The sequence below is a fragment of the Ranitomeya imitator genome, chromosome 1, assembly GCF_032444005.1.
Source record: "Ranitomeya imitator isolate aRanImi1 chromosome 1, aRanImi1.pri, whole genome shotgun sequence".
In the NCBI taxonomy this organism is placed as follows: domain Eukaryota; kingdom Metazoa; phylum Chordata; class Amphibia; order Anura; family Dendrobatidae; genus Ranitomeya; species Ranitomeya imitator.
This window is the reverse complement of record NC_091282.1, coordinates 940,398,100-940,421,108: the sequence shown is the minus strand read 5'-3', so window position 1 is coordinate 940,421,108 and position 23,009 is coordinate 940,398,100. Positions and strand designations below refer to the sequence as shown.

The 23,009-nt window shown below is 42.7% G+C and overlaps 1 protein-coding gene across 2 annotated transcripts in view; it reads right to left on the bottom strand.

Moving 5' to 3' along the window:
• LOC138655786 (alcohol dehydrogenase 1-like) overlaps nucleotides 1-23,009 on the bottom strand; it is a 225,179-nt gene that overhangs the window by 185,203 nt on the left and 16,967 nt on the right. Inside the window, exons 1-3 of one of the 2 annotated variants that reach the window (XM_069743621.1) lie at nucleotides 22,771-22,977; nucleotides 22,513-22,614; nucleotides 10,345-10,486 (exon numbers count right to left, since the gene is read on the bottom strand). In XM_069743621.1, the coding sequence (XP_069599722.1) occupies nucleotides 10,345-10,486; nucleotides 22,513-22,614; nucleotides 22,771-22,875 (349 nt within the window). In that variant the 5' untranslated portion in view covers nucleotides 22,876-22,977. Of the gene's footprint in view, nucleotides 1-10,344; nucleotides 10,487-22,512; nucleotides 22,615-22,770; nucleotides 22,978-23,009 lie in introns of those variants that run through there. The other variant, XM_069743622.1, reaches the window with a different exon arrangement.

The following is a 23,009-nucleotide window of genomic DNA, read 5'->3' as shown; positions in this document are numbered from 1 at the left end:
CTTGCCTGCCTCAAGATCTACAGTGCCCAGCCACGACTGCGTTTCTTGCTGCAAGAACTCGGACAGAACTTCCGCGGTGTGTCTATTGTCGCCCAAACACTTCATAGCCAATACAGCCTGCTGACGTATGCCAGTAGCTGCCCCATAATGGGAGACCTGGTGTGCAACAGTGGCAGGTGCGGATGGAGTGTTTGTGCGACTGCGGTCTGTGGACGAGCTCTTGCTTCTGCAGGAGGACGAGGAGGAGGAGGAGGAGGGGGTGCGAACGGCTACAGACAACTGTTTACTAGACCGTGGGCTAGGCAGAACTGTCCCAAACTTGCTGTCCCCTGTGGACCCTGAATCCACCACATTTACCCAGTGTGCCGTGATGGACACGTAACGTCCCTGGCCATGCCTACTGGTCCATGCATCTGTTGTCAGGTGCACCTTTGTGCTCACAGATTGCCTGAGTGCATGGACGATGCGCTCTTTAACATGCTGGTGGAGGGCTGGGATGGCTTTTCTGGAAAAAAAGTGTCGACTGGGTAGCTCGTAGCGTGGTACAGCGTAGTCCATCAGGTCTTTGAAAGCTTCGCTTTCAACTAACCGGTAGGGCATCATCTCTAACGAGATTAGTCTAGCTATGTGGGCGTTCAAACCCTGTGTACGCGGATGCGAGGCTAAGTATTTCCTTTTTCTAACCATAGTCTCATGTAGGGTGAGCTGGACTGGAGAGCTGGAGATCGTGGAACTAGCGGGGGTGCCGGTGGACATGGCAGACTGAGAGACGGTGGGAGATGGTATTGTTGCCGCCGGTGCCCTAGATGCAGTGTTTCCTACTACGAAACTGGTGATTCCCTGACCCTGACTGCTTTGGCCTGGCAAAGATACCTGCACAGATACAGCAGGTGGTGCGCTAAATGGTGGTCCTACACTGCCGGAAGGGATGTTGCGTTGATGACTAGCTTCATTGGCCGAGGGTGCAACAACCTTAAGGGACGTTTGGTAGCTAGTCCAAGCTTTCAAATGCATGGTGGTTAAATGTCTATGCATGCAACTAGTATTGAGACTTTTCAGATTCTGACCTCTGCTTAAGGAAGTAGAACATTTTTGACAGATGACTTTGCGCTGATCAATTGGATGTTGTTTAAAAAAATGCCAGACTGCACTCTTTCTAGCATCGGATACCTTTTCAGGCATTGCAGACTGAGCTTTAACCGGATGGCCACGCTGTCCTCCACCAGGTTTTGGCTTTGCCACGCGTTTTGGGCAAGATACGGGCCCGGCAGATGGAACCTGTGGCGATGTTGATGCCTGCTGCGGCCCCTCCTCCTCCTCTGCTTCAGAACTGCTGCCGCCTGCACCCTGTTCCCCCAATGGCTGCCAATCGGGGTCAAGAACTGGGTCATCTAATAACTCTTCTTGTACCTCCTGCGCAACTTCGTCTGTGTCACCGTGTCGTTCGGTGGTATAGCGTTCGTGATGGGGCAACATAGTCTCATCAGGGTCTGATTCTTGATCAGCACCCTGCGAGGGCAATGTTGTGGTCTGAGTCAAAGGACCAGCATAGTAGTCTGGCTGTGGCTGTGCGTCAGTGCACTCCATGTCAGATTCAATTTGTAATGGGCATGGACTGTTAACTGCTTCACTTTCTAAGCCAGGGACGGTATGTGTAAAGAGCTCCATGGAGTAACCCGTTGTGTCGCCTGCTGCATTCTTCTCTGTTGTTGTTTTTGCTGAAGAGGACAAGGAAGTGACTTGTCCCTGACCGTGAACATCCACTAACGACGCGCTGCTTTTACTTTTACCAGTTTCACGAGATGAGGCAAAAGAGCTAGAGGCTGAGTCAGCAAGATAAGCCAAAACTTGCTCTTGCTGCTCCGGCTTTAAAAGCGGTTTTCCTAATCCCAGAAAAGGGAGCGTTCGAGGCCTTGTGTAGCCGGACGACGAACCTGGCTCCACAGCTCCAGACTTAGGTGCAATATTTTTTCCCCCACGACCACCTGATGCTCCACCACTACCACTACCCTCATTACCAGCTGACAATGAACGCCCCCGGCCACGACCTCTTCCACTAGACTTCCTCATTGTTTTAAAATCGTAACCAAACTAACGTTATTTGTTGCAGTCACACAACTTACACGGTGAGCTATAACTTCAGTATGATTTAGCTACCCCTTTACAGGTTGGTGAGACCACAGCGAAAATCAGGCCCAATGTTACACACTCTTTTTTTGGTGGCTGCAAATTAGAGAGATGCCCCACACGCAGGACTGTCACTGAAGCACAAATGTTAATATTAATGTCACACTATTATTTTTTTTTTATTTTTATTTTTTTCAGGAACACTTTAGAAACCCCCCCAAAAAAAAAAAAAAGATTTTTGCAGGGAGAATTTAGAAAACAAATGTAACAAACTATATGCTTTCTATGGGCCACTGAGTGAGAGATGACGCACACAGGAATCAGGAGTGGCACACAAGCCCAGAGGCCAATATTTTTCTACCAATGATTGATGGAGTTATTTTCTCTGGTAGATTTTGGAACCCAAATCAAGGAAAAAAAATGTAGGCTTTCTATGGACCACAATTGGAGAGAGAGAGAGAGAGAGAGAGAGATGGCACACCCAGGAGTCAAGACTGGCACACAAGCAGAAAGGCCAATATTAATCTCCCACTGTTTTTTTTTTTTTTTTTTTTTTTTCAGGGAGACTTTAGAAAAAAAAATAATAAAAAAAATATGATTTTATCAGGAAGAATTTAGAAACCAAATAAAATAAAATGATTTTTTCAGGGAGAATTTATAAAACAAATAAAAACAAAAATAGGCGTTCTATGGCCCACTGACTGAGAGATGACGCACACAGGAGTCAGGAGTGGCACACAAACCCAGAGGCCAATATTTTTCTACCAATGATTGATGTAGTTATTTTCTCTGGTAGATTTTAGAACCCAAATCAAGGAAAAAAAATATAGGCTTTCTATGGACCACAATTGGAGAGAGAGAGAGAGAGAGAGAGAGAGAGAGAGAGAGAGAGATGGCACACCCAGGAGTCAAGACTGGCACACAAGCAGAAAGGCCAATATTAATCTCCCACTGTTTTTTTTGGTTGTTTTTTTTTTTTTTTTTTCAGGGAGACTTTAGAAAAAAAAATAATAAAAAAAATATGATTTTATCAGGAAGAATTTAGAAACCAAATAAAATAAAATGATTTTTTCTGGGAGAATTTATAAAACAAATAAAACCAAAAATAGGCGTTCTATGGCCCACTGACTGAGAGATGACGCACCCAGGAGTCAAGACTGGCACACAAGCAGAAAGGCCAATATTAATCTCCCACTGTTTTTTTTTTTTTTTTCAGGGAGACTTTAGAAAAAAAAATAATAAAAAAAATGTGATTTTATCAGGAAGAATTTAGAAACCAAATAAAATAAAATGATTTTTTCAGGGAGAATTTAGAAAACAAATAAAACCAAAAATAGGCGTTCTATGGCCCACTGACTGAGAGAGAGAGAGAGAGAGAGATGGAACGCTTAGTACTGGCACACAAGCCCAAAGGGCAATATTAATCTCCCTTTTTTTTTCCAGGGAGAATTTCTAAAACCCAAAAAAAAAAAAAAATAGGCTTTCTATGGCCCACTATTTGTGAGAGAGATGGGACGCTCAGGACTGGCACAGATGGCACGCTCAGGACTGGCACAGAAGCCCAGAGGCCAATATTAATCTCCCTTTTTTTCTGGTAGAATTTATAAAACCAAAAAAAAATTTAAATAGGCTTTCTATGGCCCACTATTTGTGAGAGAGATGGCACGCTCAGGACTGGCACAGATGGCACGCTCACAACTGGCACACAAGCCCAGAGGCCAATATTAATCTCCCTTTTTTCAGGGAAAATTTATAAAACAAAAAAAAAAAATAAATAGGCTTTCTATGGCCCACTATTTGTGAGAGAGATGGCACGCTCAGGGCTGGCACAGATGGCACGCTCAGGACTGGCACACAAGCCCAGAGGCCAATATTAATCTCCCTTTTTTTCAGGGAGAATTTATAAAACCCCCCAAAAAAATAAAATAGGCTTTCTATGGCCCACTATTTGTGAGAGAGATGGGACGCTCAGGACTGGCACAGATGGCACGCTCAGGACTGGCACAGAAGCCCAGAGGCCAATATTAATCTCCCTTTTTTTCTGGGAGAATTTATAAAACCAAAAAAAAATTTAAATAGGCTTTCTATGGCCCACTATTTGTGAGAGAGATGGCACGCTCAGGACTGGCACAGATGGCACGCTCACAACTGGCACACAAGCCCAGAGGCCAATATTAATCTCCCTTTTTTCAGGGAAAATTTATAAAACAAAAAAAAAAATTAAATAGGCTTTCTATGGCCCACTATTTGTGAGAGAGATGGCACGCTCAGGGCTGGCACAGATGGCACGCTCAGGACTGGCACACAAGCCCAGAGGCCAATATTAATCTCCCTTTTTTTCAGGGAGAATTTATAAAACCAAAAAAAAAAATAAATAGGCTTTCTATGGCCCACTATTTGTGAGAGAGATGGCACGCTCAGGGCTGGCACAGATGGCACGCTCAGGACTGGCACACAAGCCCAGAGGCCAATATTAATCTCCCTTTTTTTCAGGGAGAATTTATAAAACCCCAAAAAAAATAAAATAGGCTTTCTATGGCCCACTATTTGTGAGAGAGATGGCACACTCAGGACTGGCACACAAGCCCAAAGGCCAATATTAATCTCCCACTGTATTTTTATCAGGGAGAATTTATACACCCCACAAAAAAAAATACAGAAAAATGAAAAGGCTTTCTATGGCCCACTATGTGAGAGAGATGGCACACACAGGGATGGCACTCTAGCAGAAATGCCAAATTGCCAATCTTAATCTCCCACCAAAAAAAAAAAAAAAAAAAAAACAGGGAATGTCCTACAATTACTATCTCCCTGCCTGCAGTAATCTCAGCCAGGTATGGCAGGCAGCTACTATCTCCCTGCCTGCAGTAATCTCAGCCAGGTATGGCAGGCAGCAATAAGGAGTGGACTGATGCACAAATGAAATAAAAAGTGTGGACAAACAAAAAAGATAGCTGTGCAGAAAGGAAGGAACAAGAGGATTTGTGCTTTGAAAAAAGCAGTTGGTTTGCACAGCGGCGTACACACAGCAATGCAGCTATCAGGGAGCCTTCTAGGGCAGCCCAATGAGCTACAGCGCTGAGGGGAAAAAAAAAAAAAAAAAAACTTCCACTGTCCCTGCACACCGAGGGTGGTGTTGGACAGTGCAAATCGCTGCAGCACAAGCGGTTTTGTGGTTAATGGACCCTGCCTAACGCTATCCCTGCTTCTGACAAAGCGGCAGCAACCTCTCCCTAAGCTCAGATCAGCAGCAGTAAGATGGCGGTCGGCGGGAACGCCTCTTTATAGCCCCTGTGACGTCGCAGACAGCAAGCCAATCACTGCAATGCCCTTCTCTAAGATGGTGGGGACCAGGACCTATGTCATCACGCTGCCCACACTCTGCGTTTACCTTCATTGGCTGAGAAATGGCGCTTTTCGCGTCATTGAAACGCGACTTTGGCGCGAAAGTCGCGTACCGCATGGCCGACCCCGCACAGGGGTCGGATCGGGTTTCATGAAACCCCGACTTAGCCAAAAGTCGGCGACTTTTGAAAATGTTCGACCCGTTTCGCTCAACCCTACTCTTGATGTATTCAATGATATCTATATACACACATACAGTGCCTGCAGGCCTTGCACTGATATGTATAAAGCAACGTACACTCCCCTGCCTACCTAACACTGCAAGCTATATACTTCAGAATTAGTCTTTCGAAGGACTCTTGGTTTATCTGGATATGAGTAGTTTAGGATGGTAGACCCCACACTGACTAAGAAATCCCCAAATCTGACCCTATCTCAGCAGCAGCTCTCTCTACACTGTCTGATTCCAGAGTTTAATGCACCGAGCAGGGCGGCGTCCGGTCTCTTATACCACTGATGATGCTGTACGGCCAGCCAATCACTGCAAGACCACCACAAAGATGGTTGCGGCGTTACAGTGCCTGGCAGACAATTCCTGCATGTTGATTGGGTCTCTAAAGAGCGCCAAAAATGCAGGGTGGAGACCCGACTACAGTGACACTCGGGTGAATAACAAGTAGTGGCGAGTACGTTCGCTCATCACTGCTTGAAATAGGAAAGATATATAGCTTGGTACTGTGTTAGCCAGTGGATGCAAAAATATTTAGAATTGAGAGTCCTCAGTGGTTGATACCTTTTAATGGCTAACTGAAAAGATGGTAACAAATTGCAAGCTTTCGAGACTACTCAGGTCCCTTCATCAGGCAAAGACTAATAGAAATTCTGGACAATCACATATTTATGCACAACACAGCACAGAAATAATGCCATAGATAAGACAGGTGACGTGAAGCAGAACTACCATTATGTGAGTGATAAACAGTTATGTTGATAAATATTGGAACAGAATTAGATAACAAGGTATCTTCAAATCTCAGAGAGACAGAAGAGTCTGGGAATATAAGCTGATGACCTTTGACACACTCAGTGCAGCAATGAATGTGTCTCATGGATTTATGTCTTTTTACATCAATTAAGGAATTTGCTCCTCAGACCGTGTGGGGGCATTATAACATAAAACCAGACCCCAATCAGAGGACAATAAAACATTCACACTACTTATCTATGAACTGTTCCAGTATTTATGGACATAACTGTTTGTCACTCACATAATGGTAGTTCTGCTTCACGTCACCTGTCTTATCTATGGCATTATTTCTGTGCTGTGTTGTGCATAAATATGTGATTCTTCAGAATTTCTATTAGTCTATGCCTGATGAAGGGACCTGAGTAGTCTCCAAAGCTTGCAATTTGTTACCATCTTTTCAGTTAGCCATTAAAAGTTATCAACCACTGAGGACTCTCAGTTCTAAGGGTATGTGCACACGTTCAGGTTTTTTTGCGTTTTTTTGTGATAAAAACCCTATAAAAACGGATTTAAAACGCATACATATGCATCCTATCATTTAGAATGCATTTTGCAATTTTTGTGCACATGATGCCTTTTTTTCCGCGAAAAAAACGCTTCGCAGTAACAAAAGCAGCATATTTATAAATTTTGCGGATTTTTTGCGTTTTTCCCGCTATTCTATGGATTGGGAAAAAACGCAAAAAAAAGAAAAAACGTACAAAAAACGCGCAAAAAAAAAACACTTGAAAAATGCGAAAAAAACGCAAGCGGATTTCTGGCAGAAATGTCCGGTTTTTGTCAGGAAATTTTTGCAAGAAATCCTGACGTGTGCACATACCCTAAATATTTTACTTGAAATAGATCACTCTGTAACGATTCTATATAATATATGAGTTTCAGTTTTTCTATTGAAGAAATGAAATAATTTAACTTTTTGATGACTTGTTAATTTAGTGAGAAGCACTTGTATGTAAAACTGCACCTTTGACTTGCATTGGTTTGTACACTGTATGCTATCTGTCTTTGCACATGGAAAGCACATACTCAAATTAAGCTTGTCTAAACAAGCCCTTAAAGGGACACTGTCACCTGAATTTGGAGGGAACAATCTTCAGCCATGGAGGCGGGGTTTTGGGGTTTTTGATTCACCCTTTCCTTACCCGCTGGCAGCATGCTGGCTGCAATATTGGATTGAAGTTCATTCTCTGTCCTCCGTAGTACATGCCTGCACAAGGTAATCTTGCCTTGCGCAGGCGTGTACTATGGAGGATAGAGAATGAACTTCAATCCAATATTGAAGCCAGCATGCAGCCAGCGGGTAAGGAAAGGGTGAATCAAACACCCAAAAACCCCGCCTCCATGGCTGAAGATTGTTCCCTCCAAATTCAGGTGACAGTGTCCCTTTAACATACAATGAAAGCTCCATTTTAATAAACTATACTAAATCTTAAAGGAGCTTTCTGAAGCTAAAGATTCTTTCAGATATCAGTGATTTTTCTCAAATCGGAATAAATTGACACATTTTTATCAATGATTTGCATCAGATATTCTTCAGTGTTTGGTCAGTTTAGAAAGCAAAAAGTGTACCAGCTTAATCCAGGTTTAATCCAAGGAACATGCTCCTGTGTAAGCATTCCAATGAAAATCCAGTGCATCTTAGTCCAGCCACATAGATAGAGCATAATATCTTCTTCATTGAATATTGATTAATAAGATGTTAAGACACAGTGACATCATAAATTATGTGCGGAGCCTACGCATTTCGAGGATTTAGCCAGCTCTAAATCATGGCATACAGTGTTGACTTCATAAAAAAGTGACATTTCTTTTATTTTTCTCATTCAGACAGGATGCAATATATCCCATACTTTGCAAAAAGGTAAAGTTTTAAATGAGCAGAGCACTCAGATGTTTGGAATTTCAATTTTTATTTTATATTCCCCCCAGTGGGTGTATTTCCCATGTTTTTGTCTGGATATTTAGGTTTGTTTTTGAGGTGAACACTGTATGCCATGATTTAGAGTAGGCTCAAGTCATAACAGGGTTTTACTCAATATTCAATAAAGAATTGTAGGCTCTATCTATGTGGAGGCATTTGGTCAGTTTGTCAGTTTTAACTGTCATAGTTTCATTGTTTTTTCTTGCGAATGATATACTTTGCTGGGCTTATCCCTGAGTGATGTGCAGTGTGTGATGTGCGCTCTCTCACCGACTCAGATCAGCAGTAACGAGCCGGCACCAGAGCGCACTGTTACTGTCTATCGTTAGCCTACCCGGCATGCAGAGACCAGCGCTCTTGATGTCACTTGCGAAGGCAGCGCTAGCCTCTGCAAGCTGGGTATTCTCTCTTAAAATACACCCTAACAGTGTGCTCCATTGCCAGCTTGTTACTGCTGATCTGAGCGGGCGAGAGAGCGCACTGTCTTTGTGCACATCGAGCAGAGATTAGCCTATACCCTGAAATGAGCACCACTGAAAACGCATCAGAGATGGGATTAAGCAAAAGGTTTCCAACAAAAGGACATCACAATATCAGCTATAGGTTATAACTCAAATAGTAATATTGACACCAAAAAGAAACCCTACTCAAGATATTAAATCAAATCAAAGAGTAAGCGAGTATATTCAACCATAAAAAGTTTTTTTAATTACCGTAAATCACTTCTATAAAATAGTGGCACTATTAAACAAAGTAACACTACCAAGAAAAAAGCAGGACAATGTGTGGGGCAATAACATGAAGGTATAACGAACAATCAAAAATTCAATTTCATCAAACTGATAAGTCAATATTCTAATAACAGCATAAAGGTAAAGTGTAAATGCATATATAGTGTAGGAAAAGACAATGTAATAGACACACAGGCTTCTAGTAGCAGCGTGAAGATAATGTACAGATGCAAATGTAAACTAAGGAATCTATTGTAAATTTAAAATCTCCATAGTCACAAAGTGCATTCTCATGTGAGATGGAGATTAATAGTGCAATTCAGCGTATTAAATTTGAAGTGCCTGCTGTACAAGAAAAAGAGTAGATAATATAAATGTGTGGGCTAATACCTACTGTACATAATCATGAAGAGTGAAGGGACCCCGACCTGCCGCCTCTACGGGCGTTTCGCCATGTCTTCGTCAGGAGGTGTGGTCTAGAGTCATTCTGAGGTTAGTATATTTACTAAAAGGGGCCAATCAGGATGTGCCGCTAATTGATGATGAACAGTCCATTATCGGCGCATGCGCAAATACGGCCGCACCATGTGAGGGCACTTCCTCCTGCGCCAGTGTGACGCAAGCGATCCACCACTGCTAGGCAACAGGGATTGCTTGCGAACACACCTTGGCACATCATTATCAGAGATGGGGCAGAATCTGCGGCAGTAAATGTAGCCTCTGTCCCCTGAAGATGATTCATTTGAGTTTCCCAGCGTGAACTGGGAAGTGTCTTTAAAACGGAAGTTATAAAAAAAAAAACAATAATGTAGTGAGGGAAGGATAGGGAAGTTTTCAATTGAAGTATATTAGAAAATAGTTTAGATCATGGCATTAAATGGATGGAGATTTAGAATGAAAATTAGGTTGTATTTCAGACCCTTTAAGATTCAAGTAGCATAGCATACGAGTACTGTCTGAGATTTTCATGGACCCATAGACTCGATCAAAAAATTCTCTGTTTTTGATTGCAATTCACTCTGCAAAAGCACTTGGACATGTTAGTAGTTCCACAGACATTAGTATGAATTCTGTACGTGTAAATCATTTATAGAACGTGTACATGAAACTCAGTTGTCTGAACGAGGTCTTAAATTTTAATGTACAATCCTATATTTGATTAACGGGTTAGACATTTGTTCTGTGGAACTCACCAGGCTTCACAGTAGTTACTCCATCTCCAATGCTCTCTACAATACCAGCAGCTTCATGGCCTAAAATCACTGGATAGTTGCTGTGTTGCATTAATCCTTCCATTACACTGTTATCTGAGCGACATATTCCAGTAGCAACTATCTGTTCAGAAAAAAAACATGTTTAACAATGTGTTAACAAATAGTTCTTATGTTTTCATGATTATAAACAAGTTTTTGATGCCTAATTGCAGCACATACAGTATATCTTAATTTATTGTTTAAATGGCTCAGACTCATTAAAAATAATAAAAGAAAAGAAACTCACAGCTACTGATCCCCTTAGCTCCCGATGCCTTCATAGGCTGGAAAACACCATTGCACTAAGTTCCCATGATCAATATTTGGTGTATTTTTGATGCTCCTGATATTCTGCAGCATTTCTGCACCAACTAGCTAAGTTATGTTACTTGCATTTTTTCATTTCAATTTTGAGTGCATTTTTTACATGTGATTTTATCTTATTTTTTTCTGCTTTAGTTTATGTCTCCTTTTGATATGTCATGTTTTAAATAAAACTGTTTTTGTTTTTGTAAACTTCTAGTCACTTAGCTTTGGTAAAACTTTGATAAAGTCATATGCTAATTACATATGTTTCAATATATAACTTTGTTTTCCTTCACCCAGCACATATGTAAAGTGCAGAGTGAGCCACACACAATTCAAAGGACACCAAGTTCTTTATACTAGTCAAACATTTACTATAGTGTCCAAGTTCATCAGGTAGGTACAGGTGGAATGGGGCACAGCAATTCGCAATTCCTTGCTCGTTAGTATAACTCCTCTCCAGTCTTGTCACCTGTTCATCCTGGACTATCCTCAATCCCGCTGACTCCATGAGCCTCAGGGATTCATTGTCCACGTCGGCAGAGAACCAGGGACCAGTCAACAGCCCCTTAGTAAATCTTTGTCCACCGACCTCGTTTTGTCAGAAGACCAGGCCCACTCCTTGGTACCTGGCCTGAGCCCTAGGCTCCAGACACAGCAGGGATGTTTATTAGCCTCTCACTGCCTCAAACGGTTGGCTCGTGCTGCCTCTAGCAGCCCACCACACCTGAGTGTGGCAACTATGCACTTCACTAACTGACACTGAACTTCCAATAACCAGGAAGTGTTCTCCTTTTATTGAAACTAGTGCCCACCCATTGGGCTTGTTCTATCCTTATGCTACCCTAAGCTTATCCTATGCAAAACTCACATTATGAATTATCACTTTACATACTGTATATCACCATAATACATTACATTAGACAAACATTACTTTTACATATTAAACTGAAAGAATATCTGTTGTCTTTAGGGGCAGGAACAAGGAAAGACTGTCCACATCCCTGCACATTATAGCAGCCAATCAACACTTGAGTGGTTTAACCCCTTAATTGGAATCTGTCACCTCATTTTTTGCATATAAGCTGCTGCCACTGCCATTAGGGGCTTATCTACAGCATTCTGTAATGCTGTAGATTAACCCCCGATGTAACCTGAAAGATAAGAAAAACAAGTTAGATTATACTCACCCAGGGGCGGTCCCGGTTCGGGTCCGATGGGCGTTGCGGTCCGGGTCCGATGCCTCCCATCTTCATGTGATGACATCCTCTTCCTTGCTTCTGTTGAGGCTCTAACTTGTTTTTCTTATCTTTCAGGTTACATCTGAGGCTTATCTACAGCATTACAGAATGCTGTAGATAAGCCCCTAATGGCGGTGACCGCAGCTTAAAGGGACGGATGCCATACGGATTACATACGGAGGATGCCATGCGCAAAATACGCTGACACACCCTGCCTATGGAGGGCGCCTCACCGCAAATGAAGGTAAATATAGGTCATTGACCCACTTTACCTTCATTCCCCGGGGTTTTACAGCCACGAGCACCGCTGCATTAGCAGAGTTCCTGGCTGTAAAATATTTTAACCCCTTCAGATGGATTTACATCATGGGACGTTACAGATCTTCGGAAGGTATGTATATTGTTGGTTTATTAATTTTTCTTTGTTACAGAGCGAGGGTCTTCAGATGGATTGAGCGTAGAATAAAATATTACAACAACCTTTGTGTTTATTTCATTAAAATACTTTTTAATAATGTGGGTTTTTTTTTTAACCCTTTACTACTATTGGATTAATAATGGATAGGTGTCATAATTGATGCCTCTCCATTATTAATTTGGCTTAATGTCACCTTACAATAGCAAGGTGGCATTAACCCTTCATCACCCCATATCCCACCACTACACGGGAATGGGAAGAGAGTGGCCAAGTGCCAGAATAGGCGCATCTTCCAGATGTGCCTTTTCTGGGGTGGCTGGGGGCAGATGTTTTTAGCCGGGGGGGGCAATAACCGTGGACCCTCTCCAGGCTATTAATATCTGCCCTCAGTCACTGGCTTTACTACTCTGGCGGAGAAAATTGCGCGGGAGCCCACGCCAATTTTTTCCGCCATTTAACCCTTTAATTTAATAGCTAGAATGGCCAAATTTTGCATATACACACTACTAACATTAGTAGTGTGGAATATGCAAAAAAAATGGGGATATGACATGGTTTACTGTATGTAAACCATGTCTCATATCATGTCGGGTTTAGGAAGAAGATAGCAAAAGCCGGCAATTGAATTACCGGCTTTTAAGCTATCTAGCGCTGTATAAAATAATAATATATAGACATATATGTGTCTCACTGACATATATATATATATTTATACCTATTCTATGTGTACACATTTATTCTACCTATTCTACTGTAAGCTGTCAGTGTGATTTCACTTTATGCAGTTAATAGCCCTCTGTGTCTGTACTGCTACATACTTAGGCAGTTAACTGGTTCATGCAGCTGTACATGAACACCCGATCCTTACACTATGGCTGGTCCGAATAACCATAGCAATTGTAACCATCCACCTCTCGTGTCTCCCCTTTTCCCCATAGTTTGTAAGCTTGCGAGCAGGGCCCTCATTCCTCCTGGTATCTGTTTTGAACTGTATTTCTGTTATGCTGTAATGTCTATTGTCTGTACAAGTCTCCTCTATAATTTGTAAAGCGCTGCGGAATATGTTGGCGCTATATAAATAAAAATTATTATTATTATTAATATTTTACTGTACACCACAATGAATTACCGGCTTTTCTCTCTAACACTGCTGCGTATTTCTCGCAAGTCACACTGATGGTCCGTGTGTAATCCGTATTTTTCTGGCTTCCATAGACTTTCATTGGCGATTTTTTTGCACAATACGGAGACAAATGCAGCATGCTGAGATTTTCTACGGCCGTAGAAAGCCGTATAATACAGATCAGTAAAATACGGCAGATAGGAGCAGGGGCATAGAGAATAATTGGGCCATATGGAAGGCGTGATTTAAGGACGTATTTTATGCGCTCATACATCCGTAAAACTCGCTAGTGTGAGGCCGGCCTTAGCGTCTCCATTTTTCGGGATCTTGAGTTGGGTGAGGGCTTATTTTTTGAGTGTCAATATGATGTTCTCATTGATACGCCTGTTACTGCATTTTATTGAAATTTTGCAGCGACCAAAAAAACATAATTCTGGTGTTTCAATTTTTTTCTCACTACGCCATTTACCAATCGGATTAATTATTTTTTTATATTGATAGATCGAGTGATTCGGAACACGGCGATACCAAATATGTGTATATTTTTTTATTGTTTTATTTTAAATGGGGTGAAAAGGGGGGTGATTTGCACTTTTATATATTTTTTTATTTTATTAATATTTTAAAAAATATTTTTTTCCTACTTTTGGCATGCTTCAATAGTCTCCGTGGCAAACTAGAAGCTGCCATAACCCGATTGGCTCTGCTACATGCAGGCGATGACCAGATCAACTGCATGTAGCAGAATACATCACTTGCTATAAGCGCCGACCACTGGGTGTTGCTAATAACTATCCGGCTTTGACAAATACAGGGGTCTCCTGCTAACCCCGGGTTGTCATGGGAGGCAAAACCTAATGCATAGACAACAAATTTTGGGGGGGGCAAAACCAGCCAAAACAGCTCAAATTAAGGGCAAACACCATGAAAAGTGGCATCAATTAACCTATCAATTGAGCTATAAATAAATAATTTGAAAAAAATTGACGTGGGTTCCCCTGTATTTTTGATAATCAGCCAGGGAAAACTGACAGCAGTGGGCTGCAACACTCAACTGCTTTAGAAAAGCTAGCTATCAAGAAGAGAGGTGTCCCCACTAGAGTTGAGCGACTTTTCCTTTTTTCGGATCGAGTTGGGTTTCACGAAACCCGACTTTGTCAAAAGTCGGGTCAGGTGAAATCGGCCGATTATTGCGAAAAGTCGGGGGCTGACTGAAACACGAAACCCAATACAAGTCAATGGGGAATCAAAGTCGGCAGTGAGTGGAGGACAGGAAAACACCTACAGTGCCCATTTTAATGCCAAAAACATAAATTCTTATTACTTAAGCTTGTCAATCTTAATTTACTTTATAATAATAGTTAGACATTGAAAACTGGGGGTCATTTGGCTAAAGTTGTGGGGGGGTAGGTGTTATGATCTGTGTAATGATCTGGTGGTTTAAGAGCAACATGGGACAAGCTCAGAGGGAGGTGGTAACTATACTGACCGCAGTTCCTAAGCCTAACACACAACTAGCAGTAGCCGTGGGATGTTCCTAACGCTCCCTAGACACCTCGTCACAGCCGAAGATCTAACTACCCCTAAAGACAGAAGCAGAAAAGCTATCTTGCCTCAGAGAAAATCCCCAAAGGACAGACAGCCCCCCACAAATAATGGCTGTGAGTGGAGAGGGAAATGACATACATAGAATGAAAAACCAGATTGTAGCAAAGGAGGCCAGTCTAGCTAGACAGAAAGAATAGAACAGAGTGCTGTGGGGTCAGTAAAAAACAACTAGAAAAATCCACACAGAGTTTACAAAATCTCCACACCTGACTAAAGGTGTGGAGGACAAATCTGCTTCCCAGAGCTTCCAGCTTAACTGAAAAGATCCATACTGACAAGCTGGACAAAAACATAGAAAGTGCTGAACATTGAAGTCCACAACAAGTGGACAGAAAGAGCATGGCCAAAACTTATCTTTGCTGAGCTGATCAGGATAACAGGGAAATCCAAAAAGAGATGTGAATCCAACCAGGAACATTGACAAGAGGCACTGGCTAAAGGAAAAGCCAGGCATAAATAGAGCAGAAAAGTAATCAGTGAAATCAGCTGCAGGCTACTAAATCCAAGGAGCAGCCATACCACTTAAAACCACAGGAGGGAGCCCAAGAGCAGAACTCACAAAAGTGCCATTTCCAACCACCGGAGGGAGCCCGAGAACGGAATTCACAACAGTACCCCCCCCTTGAGGAGGGGTCACCGAACCCTCACCAGAGCCCCCAGGCCGATCAGGACGAGCCAAGTGAAAAGCACGAACCATATCGACGGCATGGACATCGGAAGCAAAAACCCAAGAATTATCCTCCTGGCCATAACCCTTCCACTTGACAAGATACTGAAGCCTCCGCCTCGAAAAACGAGAATCCAAAATTTTCTCAACCTCATATTCCAACTCTCCCCCAACCAACACCGGGGCAGGAGGATCAACAGAGGGAACAACGGGCACCACATATCTCCGCAACAAAGATCTATGGAAAACATTATGAATGGCAAAAGAGGCTGGAAGGGCCAAACGAAAAGACACCGGATTGATAATTTCAGAAATCTTATAAGGACCAATAAACCGAGGCTTAAACTTAGGGGAGGAAACCTTCATAGGAACATGACGAGAAGACAACCAAACCAAATCCCCCACACGAAGCCGGGGACCAACACACCGACGGCGGTTAGCAAAACGTTGAGCCTTTTCCTGAGACAACGTCAAATTGTCTACCACATGAGTCCAAATCTGCTGTAACCTGTCCACCACAGAGTCCACACCAGGACAATCAGAAGGCTCAACCTGCCCCGAAGAAAAACGAGGATGAAAACCAAAATTACAAAAGAAAGGTGAAACCAAAGTAGCCGAACTAGCCCTATTATTAAGGGCAAACTTGGCCAACGGCAAGAAAGCCACCCAATCATCCTGATCAGCAGACACAAAGCATCTCAAATAGGTTTCCAAGGTCTGATTAGTTCGCTCAGTTTGGCCATTAGTCTGAGGATGAAACGCCGAAGAAAAAGATAAATCAATGCCCATCCTAGCACAAAAGGCCCGTCAAAACCTAGAGACAAACTGAGACCCTCTGTCAGACACAATATTCTCCGGAATGCTATGCAAACGAACCACATGCTGAAAAAACAATGGGACCAAATGTGAGGAGGAAGGCAACTTAGGCAAAGGTACCAGATGGACCATTTTAGAGAACCGGTCACAAACCACCCAGATAACAGACATCTTCTGGGAAACGGGAAGATCTGAAATAAAATCCATGGAAATATGCGTCCAGGGCCTCTCAGGAACCGGCAAAGGCAAAAGCAACCCACTAGCGCGGGAACAGCAAGGCTTGGCCCGGGCGCACGTCCCACAGGACTGCACAAAAGCACGCACATCCCGCGACAAGGAAGGCCACCAAAAGGACCTAGCAACCAAATCTCTGGTACCAAAAATCCCAGGATGGCCAGCCAACACTGAACAATGGACCTCCGAAATTACCTTACTTGTCCAACTATCAGGAACAAACAGCTTCCCCACAGGACAGCAGTCAGGTTTATCAGCCTGGAATTCCTGAAGCACCCGCCGCAAATCAGGGGAGATAGCAGAAAGAATCACCCCATCCTTAAGAATGCACACCGGCTCAAAGACTCCAGGAGAATCAGGCAAAAAACTCCTAGAGAGAGCATCAGCCTTAACATTCTTAGATCCCGGAAGATACGAGACCACTAAATCAAAACGGGAGAAAAACAGAGACCATCGAGCCTGTCTAGGGTTCAGCCGCCTGGCCGACTCGAGGTAAATCAGATTCTTATGATCAGTCAAGGCCACAACGCAGTGTTTGGCTCCCTCAAGCCAATGTCGCCACTCCTCAAATGCCCACTTCATAGCCAACAACTCACGATTGCCGACGTCATAATTGCGCTCCACAGGCGAAAACTTCTGGAAAAAAAAGCACACGGTTTCATCAAAGAACCATCAGAATTCCTCTGAGACAAAATGGCCCCTGCCCCAATCTCAGAGGCGTCAACCTAAACCTGAAAAGGAAGAGAAACATCCGGCTGACGCAACACAGGGGCAGAAGTAAATCGGCGTTTAAGCTCCTGAAAGGCCTCAACAGCCGAAGAGGACCAATTCGTCACATCAGCGCCTTTCTTCGTCAAATCAGTAAGAGGCTTAACCACACTGGAAAAGTTGGCAATGAAGCGGCGATAGAAATTAGCAAAGCCCAAAAATTTCTGAAGGCTCTTCACAGATGTGGGTTGAATCCAGTCATGAATGGCTTGGACCTTGACAGGATCCATTTTCATAGACGAGGGAGAGAAAATAAAACCCAAAAAAGAGACCTTCTGAACTCCGAATAGGCACTTAGACCCTTTCACAAACAAAGCATTATCACGAAGGATCTGGAATACCATCCTGACCTGCTTCACATGAGACTCCCAATCATCGGAAAAAAACAAAATATCATCCAGATACATAATCATAAATTTATCGAGGTAATTGCGGAAAATATCATGCATGAAGGACTGAAATACAGAAGGAGCATTAGAAAGCCCGAAAGGCATCACCAGATATTCAAAATAGCCCTCAGGCGTATTAAATGCAGTCTTCCATTCGTCACCTTGTTTAATACGAATAAGATTATATGCCCCTCGAAGGTCAATCTTAGTAAACCAACTAGCCCCCCTAATCCGAGCAAACAAATCAGAAAGCAAAGGCAAGGGGTATTGTAACTTGACCGTGTTCTTATTAAGAAGACGATAATCTATACAGGGTCTCAAAGAGCCATCCTTCTTAGCAACAAAAAAGAAATATGAAAAATGAGAGCGTTTTTATGCGCTAAACGCTCTCATTTTTCATATTTCTAGTGCAGTAATGCAGTTCAATTTTCGTGTTTCATGTTTGCATGTTTTAGCGCTGCAGTGTGCTGCCTTATTTACTTAACTATATACGAGTTGGCGACTCTAGGTTCAGCACCTGTTCACACTTAGTCTATGTTTGGATGTGACGGTCAGTTTTTTAAAATGAATCCTTTCTGAAAATAGCCGCCAAAGCATCCTCATTCCACTTAGTCAGCACAGACCATTTTCTAAATTTCTGGCAATAAGATTCTGCCGCTTCATGACTCTGACACAGGGCCAACAAGGTTTTCTCAGCATGCTCCACCGAATTAGGTTCATCGTACAGTAACCCCAATGCCTGAAAAAACGTATCCACATTAATCAAGGCTGGATCCCCAGATTCTAGGGAAAATGCCCAATCCTGAGGATCACCAACGCAGCAGAGATATGACAATCTTAACCTGTTGGGTGGGATCACCAGAGGAACGGGGTTTCAAAGCAAAAAACAGTTTGCAGTTATTTTTAAAGTTCAAAAACTTGTATCTGTCCCCAAAAAACAAATCAGGAGTAGGAATTTTAGGCTCTAAAGCCGGAGTCTGGACAACATAATCTTGGATACTCTGTACTCGTGCAGCAAGTTGATCCACACGGGAAAATAAACCCTGCACATCCATGCCAGCGTCAAAATCCGGAACCACCCAGAGATCAAGAGGAAAAAAAAGGCAAAACAGAGTGCAGAAAAAAAATGGCTCAGAACTTCTTTTCCTTCTTTTGAGATGCATTCATTTTTGGCCTCTTGTACTGTTATGATCTGTGTAATGATCTGGTGATTTAAGAGCAACATGGGACAAGCTCAGAGGGAGGTGGTAACTATACTGACCGCAGTTCCTAAGCCTAACACACAACTAGCAGTAGCCGTGTTATGTTCCTAACGCTCCCTAGACACCTCGTCACAGCCGAAGATCTAACTACCCCTAAAGACAGAAGCAGAAAAGCTATCTTGCCTCAGAGAAAATCCCCAAAGGACAGACAGCCCCCCACAAATAATGGCTGTGAGTGGAGAGGGAAATGACATACATAGAATTAAAAACCAGATTGTAGCAAAGGAGGCCAGTCTAGCTAGACAGAAAGAATAGAACAGAGTGCTGTGCGGTCAGTAAAAAACAACTAGAAAAATCCACACAGAGTTTACAAAATCTCCACACCTGACTAAAGGTGTGGAGGGCAAATCTGCTTCCCAGAGCTTCCAGCTTAACTGAAAAGATCCATACTGACAAGCTGGACAAAAACATAGAAAGTGCTGAACATTGAAGTCCACAACAAGTGGACAAAAAGAGCAAGGCCAAAACTTATCTTTGCTGAGCTGATCAGGATAACAGGGAAATCCAAAAAGAGATGTGAATCCAACCAGGAACATTGACAAGAGGCACTGGCTAAAGGAAAAACCAGGCATAAATAGTAGAGCAGAAAAGTAATCAGTGAAATCAGCTGCAGGCTACTAAATCCAAGGAGCAGCCATACCACTTAAAACCACAGGAGGGAGCTCAAGAGCAGAACTCACAAAAGTGCCATTTCCAACCACCGGAGGGAGCCCGAGAACGGAATTCACAACAGGTAGGGCTGGCTCAAGATTTTCGTGGGCCCAGGAAAGGCGGAATACGTCACGGCGGTGGAGCAGGGAGAGGTAAGTAGTTCAACTTTGCAAGTGATGTGATTCTGAGCAAGCAGGGGGGGGCCCACTCTTTGGCACTGGCACAGGGCCCCTCATAGTACAGCGGTGTGTTTGACGGCGGGTGAAGCCTCCCACTGCCAGAGACACTTTTGCGTACTATGAGGGGCCCTGTGCTAGTGACGTCGCCCATGAGTATGCCCCCCGCCTGATGAAGGAACCTGCACTTTCATCTGCACCTTCCTCTTTGTCCCCGTGTAAGGTGGTATAGTATGCGGGAAGGAGAACCTGACTTTCAGCAGAGTCAGATTCTGGCTGTGTAGAGTGCAAGGGGAATGTAGTGGTCTGGGTCAATGTACTAGCAGACTCATCTAGCAGTGGCTGGGCAATGAGCAGGATGAGGAGGAAACACAGATATAGGCCCAAATAATAAAGTAGGCTAAATGCAGTTCAAAAGTGGTAACAGGACTAAACAGGCGGCATTGCTTTGTTCAGTGGAGGACAACTGTAATGAGTGGCAGACACAGTTAGTAGGCCCAAATAATAAAGTGGGCTAAATCCAGTTCAAAATTGGTAACAGGACTAAACAGGCGGCATTGCTTTGTTCAGTGGAGGACAACTGTAATGAGTGGCAGACACAGTTAGTAGGCCCAAATAATAAAGTGGGCTAAATGTTTGCCAAAAAATGGTTCATAAATAAACAAGGTAGAAGGTGTATATAAACTTGTTGAGAATTTAATTCTCACTTTTTTTTTGGGAGACTGAACCAAAACTCAGGCCCAGTGTATATAACAATGAAATCTAAGTGGCAGAAAGTGGCTGGCTGACATACGACAAACTAACAGGACTGAAGTATATCCAATTTATGAGAATTTGAATCTCACCTTTTTTTTTGGAGACTGAACCAAAACTCAGGTCCAGTGTATAAAACAACACAATGTAAGTGGCAGAAAGTGGCTGGAAGATATATGAAAAAGTACAAGGACTGTAGTACAACTTCAATCTCCCTACAATGATCTCAGGAAAAGTATGGCAACAATAAAAAGGACTGCTGCACACAAAAGTGTGGACAAATAAACAAGATAACTGTGCAGAAAGGAGCAACAGGATTTTTGCTTTTAAAAAAGCAGTTGGTTTGCACAGCAGCGTGCAAACAGCAATGCAGCTATCAGGGAGCCTTATAAGGCAGCCTAATAAGCTACAGAGCTGATGCATAAAATTATAGCCTCCACTGTCCCTGCAAACAAATGGTGGAGTTGGACAGTGTAAATCGCTACAGCACAAGCAGTTTGGGGGGTTAATCTTCCCTCCCTAACTATATCCCTTCTTTTGATGAAGCTGCAGCAACCTCTCCCTATGCTAAGATCGGCAGAAGTAAGATGGTAGTCTGCGTGCACGCCCCTTGATAGCCCCTGTGACGCCGCAGAAAGCAAGCCAATCACTGTCATGCTCTTCTCTAAGATGGTGGGGACCGAGACCTATGTCATCACGCTGCCCACACTCTGCGTCCTCCTTCATTGGCTGAAAAATGGCGCAGAGAGCGTCATACGAAACGTGACTTTGGCGTGAAGATCGCCGACCTCATGGCCGATCCCACACTAGGATCGGGTCGGGTTTCATGAAACCCGACATTGCCGAAAGTCGGCGATTTTTTAACTTGTCCGATCCGTTTTCGCTCAACCCTAGTCCCCACTGTGATTTTATAATTATTTAAGTAAATAATTTTGAAAAACGGCACAGGTCCCCCCATTTTTGATAACCAGCCAACGTAAATCTGACACCTGGGGGTTGGTATTCTCAAGCTGGTAAGGGGCCATGGATATTTGCTTCCCCAGCTTAAAAATAGTAGCCTGTAGCTAATAGATGCGCCTATTCATGCGCTTTTCCAGGCTATTACCATTTTTCTTGCAAAACCATAAATCAATTGTTAAAATGTTTCAATTCGCATGAAACTTCAAATTTTAGGAAATTCTACTTGAATTCAATACTCTGTGGATCAATTCGCTCATCGCTACCTCTTACCAATTTTAGTAAAAGTTATTAATAATATTGAGCACAGTTTTCTGCTGGCACGAGATATGGTTGTAATGAATATTAGTGAATAATCTGTTTGTTCGTTTTTAAAAAGCTCTTATTTTCCAGCTACTTTTTCTCTTCCATTTGTATTTTTTTAATTCGGTTAGTATGAAGTGTGATATACTGCTGCCTCCAGTAATAATGTTTGATTAGTCTTTTTGACCAGTTCAACAGAAACTATTTACTACTGGTAGCTCCAAAGAGAAGATAATGCCTGATTGCCTGTAGACTATGAATGTTGCATTCTGATATGACTATACATTGCCCCCTAGTGAATAATACACAAAAAGTAAGTTTTGCACTCTGTTTTCACTTAGGATACCAACAGCAGGGTGACCTTTATACATAGAATGATTTAAAAACAAAGATTCTGTTTAGCTGCCTGAGAAGGGTAAGCATATGTTCAGTTTACCTTTATTCGGACTTCATGGGCCTTAGGTGGGGCGACTTCAATCTCTTCAATCTTCAGTGGTTGATGAGGCTCCCATAAGACTGCAGCTTTGCATTTAATAACCTGAAAATAGGAAATATAACTGTATATTGGTCATAAACAATTGGTTATTATGTAACAATATTAATTAAAATTGAATTTCATTGCATTACTGTTTCATCTCTTAGCCACAGCCGTGCAGAATCAGTTCCTAAACCTAATACTAATATTAATACTTACATTTTCTAAAGCAGTAAATAACCAGAAAACACTCTTAAATCTTGACCTAATAGAGAGGTTCTTGTAGTTCATTTTAATCCCGCATGACTTATTAATTATTATCATCTTTAGAAGTTATCACTAGTGATAAGTGAGTGTGCTCGTCACTGCTGGTTACTCGCTTGAGCATCAGTGTGCTCGAGATGCTCTTTAGTTGGCAAATATGTTTGAAAGCTCACGCACAAGCTTGAGTCCACCTC